At 54.9% G+C, this 8,732-nt stretch overlaps 1 protein-coding gene across 1 annotated transcript; it reads left to right on the top strand.

The window, feature by feature from the left end:
- Positions 1 to 701: 701 nt before the first annotated feature.
- On the top strand, positions 702 to 8,220 carry CES4A (carboxylesterase 4A). The gene is given in 15 exon segments (XM_058279534.2): positions 702 to 842; positions 904 to 1,046; positions 1,269 to 1,350; positions 1,352 to 1,423; positions 2,908 to 3,012; positions 3,084 to 3,188; positions 3,314 to 3,352; positions 3,884 to 4,024; positions 4,527 to 4,592; positions 4,595 to 4,609; positions 4,943 to 5,096; positions 5,734 to 5,865; positions 6,088 to 6,154; positions 7,038 to 7,163; positions 8,139 to 8,220. Coding segments are annotated over 15 exon segments (1,455 nt in total). The 5' UTR covers positions 702 to 716.
- Positions 8,221 to 8,732: the final 512 nt, after the last annotated feature.

Raw genomic sequence — 8,732 nt, 5'->3', positions numbered from 1 at the left:
ATATCAATTCCTCTGGCCAGAGTGTGGAGGATGAGTTAGAGGTGGGGTATACAGAGGCTGGAGCAGTGTCCAGGCTAGAGATGGCAATACCCTTGACAGGACAGTGGCGTCAGGGATGGGGGGGAGAGGGCATACTCAAGAGCTGTTGGGAGGCTGAATGGAGACTGTGAGGGACGGGTGGGACAGGAAAGACAGGGAGGTGCCCACGGCACCAGACTTCCGGCCTGACAGCTCCAGCAGGGTCACCAACAGGAGGTGGGAACCTCTTCTGGATCAGACCCATAGGGCCAGGCAGAAGGCAGAAGGGTAGCTCCTGGGAAGGCCAATGTGCCTTCCATCCCTGGACCCGAAGGCTGGTGGAGGCCCCTCAGACCCAGGCACATGCTTACACAGGCTGCCTGGATTTTGCTTTTGGTTCTGTCCTCCCCTGGGGAAACTGGGGGTCTCTTCCAGTCTATACTTTGGTCTCTTTACCTGTAGAAGGCAAAGAGGCTAGCCCAGAATCAGGAGTCAGCTTGTGTTGTCCGGCGGCACACTGTGACACAGAAGTGGAGGGCACTAAGCTGCCTGCTCAACATCCCTTCCTGCGCTCAGGATGTCGGGCCAGAGGCGGAGCGCGCAGATAAACCACGCTCTCCACCGCCGCCGCCGCACCGGGCCCTGACTCACGTCGTGCCCACAGGTGCCTTCAAGAGTCCTGGGGGCAGATCACCTCCATGGACTTTAACACGCGGAAACACTATGACTGGCTGCGCTTCAGCGAGGACTGTCTGTACCTGAACGTGCACGCGCCAAAGCGCGCGCGCGGGGACGCTCCGCTGCGGTGAGAACTCCCGCTTCCAGCCCGCGCCATCCCCCTGGGCCACCCTACCACAGCGCTCAGGTCTCGCCCTCCTCGCCCAGGTGATGGGCTGGTTCCCGGGAGCCGCCTTCCTCGTGGACTCGGCTGCCACGCGCCAGGGCTCCCAGCGGGCGGCGCTCGAGCGAGCGGCGCCGACGTTTCTGCCTCTCGGGCTTCCGGAGGGGGGCGGAGCCGGCCCGAGGAGGCGGGGCTGGGTGGCGAGAGGAGGGCGTGGCTGACGGGAGGGGGCCCCGCCTACCGCTCCGTGGAAGGGGAGGTGCTCCCAATCTGCAGAACCTAAACTCTAAGGAAAGAAGTGTGGTCGAGGGCGGGATCGCTAAGGGGCAAGGCGGGGCGAGGCCTTGCAGGAGCCTTCCGGACCCCCGCCGTCTGGTCCGCGACCCTGACCTTGAGCCCGCGCGCCCAGCACCGGCGACGGCCAGGCCCGCGGAAACTGGTCGCTGCTAGACCAGCCGGCGGCCCTGCGCTGGGTGCAGGAAAACAACGCAGGCCTTAGGCGGAGATCCGGGCTGCGTGACCCTGTTTGGCCAGTCTACTGGGAGCATGTGCCTCTCGGGATTGGTGAGTGCGGTGCCGGGGAGAACCCAGCACAGACTCAGGCGGCTGTGTTCCCACGGCTTCAGTGGCCACTGCAGACACGCATATGCAGACTTGCAAGTATATAAATATGCCATCCGCAGACCTGCCTTCAGCCCTGCCGGGAGTATTGCCCCTCATGGCTCTGTTCAGATGAGAAAACTGAGCCTCCGGGAGGACAGGAGTGCACCTAGGAACACTCCACGGATCATGAAGGACCAAAAGGATTGCTCGGCACCTCCTGCCTCCCTTTGCCTCAAACAAAACAAAACAAAAAAACATCCATTGAACAGGGCCCACCATCTGCCTCTGGATGGGGCTGGGACCACAGTCTAGGGCTAGGAGTCAGGGTTTGAGAAAGGGCTTTTTGCCCCTGACTCCTGGGGGACTGCCAGCCATTCATTGAGCCTGGAGAGGGGAAATGATGCGGTGCCCAGTGAGGGACACGAAACTGGAAAGCGAGCAGGGACCACATCACACAGCACCTGCAGGCCATAGTAATATTAATATTCAAACACCTGAGCACTTTCTGTGTGCCAGGCAGGTTTCTAAACACCTTATGTGTATTCATTCATTTAATTTTCTCGACAATCCAACAATCCAATGAGAAAGTATCGTTGTTGTCCCTTGTCTACCGAGGAAGAAACTGAGGCCCAGAGAAGTTAAACAACTTCATCCACAGTGCACTAGAGAGCAAGGAAAGATTTTAAGAGGGGAAGTGACAGGATCAAGTGTGCATTTAGAGAGATAGTTCAGTCTGCTGCATGGGAATGGGTTAGAAAGAGGCAGGGGCAGAGGCTTGGAGACCTGGAGTAGGGTCCACCCCAGAGAAGATGATGGGGGCTCATTCTAGAATAGAGGCAGGAAGGATGGGGAGTAGAGGAGGGTTGCAGAGTGGTGCAAAGGCCAGATGGAAGGGACTGGGGCAGATGGGTATGATGATGGAAAGGGCAGGTGACACAGGAAGGCCCTGAGGATGGATTGATGATGTGGGGTAAGGGATGCCTCCCTCAGATGGGGCCTAGCTGGAACAAGTTTGGGGGGCATGAAGTCTGGGATGCCCAAGGGACTGGATGGGGCCCAGGATGCATGTGTACCCCAGGCTTGGGCAGCAGAGAGAGGCTAAGAGCTGTCAGCATAGGAGACTGGGGCCATGAGAGCCTCTCATTCACCCCCCATTCCAGCCCAGCACCAGAGGGACCCCCTTACCTATACCAGCAGATACCCTCCCACAACCTCAGATGCCCTCTGGGACCCCTGGCACCCATTGCACAGACCAAGATATGGAAGCCCAGAGGTAGGAAGGCACTGGCCTCTAGTCTAAGACTCCAACTCAGGGTTCCTGACTCCCTCTTAGTGTCTCTCTGTGTCCCCTCAGGCAGCCCAGCTATGTCTAGACAGGCACTCAGAGCAGCCCAAGTGGCCCCCACTTGAACATCTCACAGGTTCCCCCACCCCCACCCCTGCAGATGATGTCACCCCAGGCCCAGGGTCTCTTTCATCAGGCCATTTCCCAGAATGGCACTGCAGTATTCAGAGCCTTCATTATGCCTCACCTGCTGAAGGTGGCCAAGGTGGGTACCTCCCCTCCTCCAGGGCTTGGCAAGGAGTAGCAGGGTGGGGGCACCCCTTCTTCTCTCTGCAGAAGGCTGCCTACCTGGCAGGCTGCAACCACAACAACACGCAGATCCTGGTGGCTTGCCTGAGGGCATAATCGGGGACTGAAATGATGCAAGTGTCCAAGAAGATGGTAGGTAGAACTTCCTTCCAACTCCTGGCCTGGTGCCCAGCTGCCCCATGCCTTCCTCAGGACCTCTGTCTCAGGAGCATTCCGGAGGCTTCCTTTAACTCAGGCCCTCTTCCCTCCCCCAATAGAGATTCTTCCACCTGAACTTCCAGGAAGACCCTCAAGAGGTGAGCAGGCCCTGTTTTGCAATTCAAGTATTTATTGAACACCTACTATATGCCAGGCACTCGCGAGACTTGGTGAACATTCAGGCCAAGATCTCTTCCCTAGTGGAGTTGATGTTTCAGAGGAAGGGATAATAAACAGCTTCAAAAAATAAAATACTCACCTCTTTAAAAGATAAGTGAATAGCAACGAATGAAACACAGTAAGGGGTTGGGTGTGATTGGGGGGGGGGATGAGATTTGAAATAGAAAGGACAGGGCAGACCTCACTGAGAAGGTAACATTTAGCAAAGAGTTCCAGGAGATGAGACAGTGAGCCGTGTGAGGACCTGGTGAAAGCATCCCAAGGCCAGGTAGCTTGGCCCTGCCTGTCACTGGTTTCCTCCCAGGGGTCACTAAGGGCAGCCCCAGCTTTTCCCCAATAAAACAGTCTGTGGCTAGAGCAGCCTCTGTTGGGGAACCTGCTAGGCTAGGCACCCCAGATTGCAGGGACCCACGTGGGACATCTAGCAAGATATGCCCCTTGCCTTATAGATTGTGTGGTTCACGAGCTCTGTGGTAGATGGTGTGGTGTTCCCAGTCAACCCTACGGTTCTCCTGGCCTAGGGGCAAGTAGCAGCTGTGCCCTACCTTCTGGATATCAACAGCCTGGAGTTCAGCTGGATCTTGCCTTATGTAAGTAAATAAGAAGGGTGCCGACCACAATAGGGGGCAGCAGAGGATGGCTTTTGGGTAATGCTGGCCACCAGATCAGATCCCAGGGGTCCCAGTGCTGGAGTGGGGCTAAAGCCCTATGCAGGAGGAGTTGGCCAGGAATGATCAGGGGAAGGGAGGAGTGTGGCCCCAAGTGTTTAGATCATAGTTTGGATGGGTCGGATTTTCCATTCCTCAGTTTCCAGGCAGGTGCAAATCCAGGGGCCTTCCCTTGCTCCTGGGTCAGGGCAGATGCCCCAGCTCAGGACAGACCCTCCCAGGCTCTGCTTCAGCTCTGCCCCAGGTGGTAGTGATGGGCACATTGGGAGCGGGAGGGAAGGAAGTTGTCATGGGACTTTCTGGGCTGTGTGCTCTGTCTGAGAGCTCACCATTCAAGTGGGCAAGCTGGGCCTGGCGTAGCTCTGGCCAGAATCCGTCCTAATGCTCAAACCTGGTCCACACCTGGGTCCTTGTCTTTGCACAGACCATGAAGTTCCCACTAACTCAGCACATGATGAGAAAAGAAATCGTCACCAGGCTGATCTGGAGTTTACCAGCACCCTGTTGGTAAGGGGCCCAAACTGGCAGAGGTGCTCAGTTTGGACAGGGCTGCCCCCTTTTAGACCTAGTAGCTGCTTCTTTGCAAGGGGGGTGGGCATAGGATCAAATGGCTGTGCCAGAGCCCCCTCTGGCATTCCCAGGGTCATGGCAGGCAGTTCTCACCCAGCAAAAAACACAGGGGCAAGACTCAACAGAGAGGGAGGCCCTCCCAGGAAGTTCCCCTTTTTTCCCCCAGGCCAAACACTCCTAGGTGGCTGAGCCCAGGTCCAAGACACTTGTGCCCACCTCTGGCCCAGCTGACAACCCAGGTCTCAGGGTGGGTATGGCTTCCCCACCCAGAACATCACCAAGGAGCAGATACCACTGGTGATGGAGGAGTACCTAGACAATAACAATGACCATGACTGGAAGATGTTCCGAAACCAGTCGATAGACATAGCAGGAGATGCCACATTAGTGTACTCCACGCTGCAAGCTGCTCACTCCCACCGTGGTATGTGGGGCCCCCAAGAGTGGCCATATAGGCCCCAACTACTCTCCACCTATGATGCTTACCAACTGGGTATCCTTGGAAAACTCACTCACCTGCTCTGCACCTCAGCTGGTGTAGGGCTCCAAGATGCCACAAGAGGAGGCAGTGTGCTTTCAATCGTGTGAGAGAGGGCTCTCCCTCAGGGTCAAGGGCAGGGCCTCAGCTGGCCCTGAGGAGGGACCTGGGGGTGGGCAGGGAAGGCTTCCCAGCTGAAAGAGCAAGCTTAGGGGCCCCGTGGACATCATACCCAGGACAACTGGGGTTTGGGGAGCATGTGGTAAGAGGTCAAATGTGGGGCTGGGGACGGCAGATGCTGAAGAGCCCTAAATTCCAGGCCAAGGAAGAAAGTTTCAGCTGAGGGAAGAGGAAGGCTTCCACCACCCTTGCCACAATCCTGTCATTGTGCTTTAGGTTTTAGCGCCCCCAGTCTGCAGATGAGGAATTGTAGCACAGAAAGATTACAGAGCTAATCAGTGGTCGGGATTCAAATGTGTTCCCTTGATTCTGAAGCTTGACGCAGGTGGGCAGAGTGTGTGGGATGGATGGGAAGCCAAGCCGGGCTTTTCCTGCAGCCCTCTTCAGTTTCCCTTATTCACAGATGCTGCCTTCCCTGTCTACCTGTATGAGTTTGAACATCATGCTTCCAGTGTCATAACTGTCAAATCCCTCACTGATGGGGCAGACCATGGGGATGAGATCAACATTATCTTCAGGGGCCCCTTCTCCAGAGGTGCTAAAGCCTCACCTGACACCCCCACTGGGTGTCCAGTCTCCCTACCTTAGTATTGGGATCTACCCCTCTACTGGCTGACCACAGGGAGCTAGCCGGTCCCTAATCTGGGATGCTCTCCCTAGTGAAAGCCTCTCAGCATGGAGGCTGTGGCAGAAAGAGCAGGGCAGGTTGTCAGCACCCCCTGCTCTGTCCCAAGTGCACATCCCATTCTGTCCCCAGGCCCATCCACAGGTAAGGAGAAGGCGCTCCGGATGATGAAATATTGGGCCAACTTTGCCCGCCCAGGGTGAGTCTGGCCCTCCAATACACCCAGGCAGTCTTCCTCCCCAGGCTGGGCCTCCAGGCTGGCCTCCTGGATATTGCCCCCTGCATGTTCCCTGGGGACTGCACAGTCAGCCTAACTGGAATACCCCCTCTTCCTTCCCTTTTTCCAATCAGGCACCAGGTCCTAATTGTCTCTAGAATGGATCCCTTTCTATCCCACAGCCCCAACTCTTCATTCACTCAAGCTGTCAACAGTTGTTCTCTGATGCTCTCTTTTGTGCACAGCCCAGTACTGGGAGCTGGGATTTAAGGGTGTCACAGGCATGACCCCCACCTTCCAGGTTCTCCACCCAAAAACATTACAATCAGGCAGAATGAGGGCTGTAACGGGAGAGCACAAGGCACTTGTGAGCATAGGGCCTGGGTGGGCAGGAGAGGTTTCCTGGCAGAGGTGACATCCGAGCTGGCCTTTGGCTAGCCTTGTGATTAATTTCTCATTTTCACAATCTCTCCTTTCTGTCCTTCCTCCTTATGACACTCAAGGGGTCTTCCTGAAATATCCTATGACCAAGTCACTCAACTGCTTAAAACCCCCCATGGCACCCTTCTATGCAGGATAGTCTCATCCCCTCAGCCTGGCATGAAATGTCCTACAAAATCTCCTCTCCATTCCCTCACATCCTCCCAAAGCCCTGGTCTTTCATACCCCCAAACCTTGGCACAGACTCTTCCCTCTGCCTGGGCCCTCCCCTCCGCATACTTTCCTACTCTTAGGGTAGGTACTGTGGAAATATCACCTCTGTAATGACCTCAGGTCTCAAGGGAAAGTAAACAAGGAACGTGTGAGAGCAGGAGGAGGTGGAGAAGAGTAGGAATAATTCTCTCTCCTGCCTCCTCTTGGGCAGAAACCCCAATGGTAGGAAGCTGCCCTTCTGGCCCTGCTACGAGAAGGATGAGGAGTACCTGCAGCTGGATGTCACCACACAAGTGGGTATGAAGTTAAAGAAGATGATGGTCTTTTGGACAAGGCTGAGGACCCAAGAAGCAGAGGCAATTCTAAGGGTGGCTATGCAGGAAGGGCCCCAAGGGCTTGTCTTGCCACCCACACCTTGTGGAGACTGGCCACAGACACATCTGGAGACTAGGCTCCTGTCCTCCCTAATCTAGAATCTACTGTCTCCAAGCCAGAGCTGGAAGCTTAGTGCACCACCCTCTCCAGCCTGACCTCCTTTGATGCCAATTCACCTCACTGTCTCCATCAGCATCAGCCAGGACTTTTCCCCTGCCATACTGCACCCAGCCCCCCAACCTCAAGACAACCCCTTCTCCCAGTTCTCCAAATCCTCCTGTCCTTCAAGGTCTACTTCTTAACGGAGGTCTACTGCCACCATCCCTATCACTGCACCCAGCTTGCCACTTGCCCTCCATCCTGCTCAAACTTGTGCCCATTCCCATTGGCCTTGAGGCCTTGGGCAGGCTACTTGTGACATGGAACATAACTCTGATAGTTTGGGATCTTCTCCCCACCCCATCTATCTCCCCCAATGCATCACCATCACACGGGGGTGGGCCTCAGTGAAGACGTGTGGCCTTGACCTGAATTTCTCTTCTGTAAAATACTTGGGTGAAGTGGATGGTGTCTCAATTTGAGCCCCTGGAGGAAGGAAGCAATACTATCCACTCCTCGCTGGGCCGAGCCTGCTGTGCCACACTCAGCTCGGGGGAACTGCAGGCAAGCTGCCTGGGCTGCACAACTCTTGGCTTTTTTCTTCACTGTATCAAGTTCCCCCAGTAGGACATCAACACAGCTATGCCTCATGCTCAGTTCAGGTCTTGAGCACCCAGACACTACCCACTCTTCGGCTTCTTCTGAAACTTGACCTGGGCATAACCCAGCCTGTCCCACACTACAGTGATGATTAGGCCTTTTATTCCAAGGGGGTCCTGAGTTTCTGAAACAATTGGAGGCTGCAAAGACCTATGGGACAAGGGCACCCAATCCTCCATCACCAAGCATCTAAACCCCAAAAGCAAAGGGAAGCCTGGGAGAGGAGGAAAAACCCCTTTCAAGCAAAGTATTTATTCTGACAAAAATCCTGCCATATGGATATTATTACTCCCATTTTACAAGTGAGGAAACTGAGGCACAAGGACACAAAAGGCCTCATCCAACATCATGAGCTTGCGATGGCAGAGCAGGAATTTTTATTTTTTAAAGATTTTTTATTTCTCTCTCCTCATCCCCTCATTGTTTGCACTTGCTGTGTCTCTTCATCTTCTTTGTTTCTTTAGGAGGTACCAAGAACTGAACCTGGGACCTTCGATGTGGGAGGGAGGCATCTAATCGCTTAAGCCACCTCCATTCCCTCAGAGCAGGAATTTTTTTCAAAACTTTATTTTGTACATTTAATAATTGAAAATACAAACCAGAGCAGGAATTTGATCTAGGCCTTACCACGGTACTCCATCCAGTCCTAGAGCTATGGGGTAGGTACTGTGGAAATATCATCTCTGTAATGACCCCAGGTCTCAAGGGAAAGTAAACAGGGAAGGGGGCCCCCAGAGGAAGTGAGGCAGCTCTGCTAGGGGAAGTCAGCCAG

This window comes from Dasypus novemcinctus, chromosome 18 (genome assembly GCF_030445035.2).
Source record: "Dasypus novemcinctus isolate mDasNov1 chromosome 18, mDasNov1.1.hap2, whole genome shotgun sequence".
Lineage (NCBI taxonomy): Eukaryota > Metazoa > Chordata > Mammalia > Cingulata > Dasypodidae > Dasypus > Dasypus novemcinctus.
Note: the sequence above shows the minus strand (reverse complement) of the source record. Positions and strands in the feature narration are given on the sequence as shown.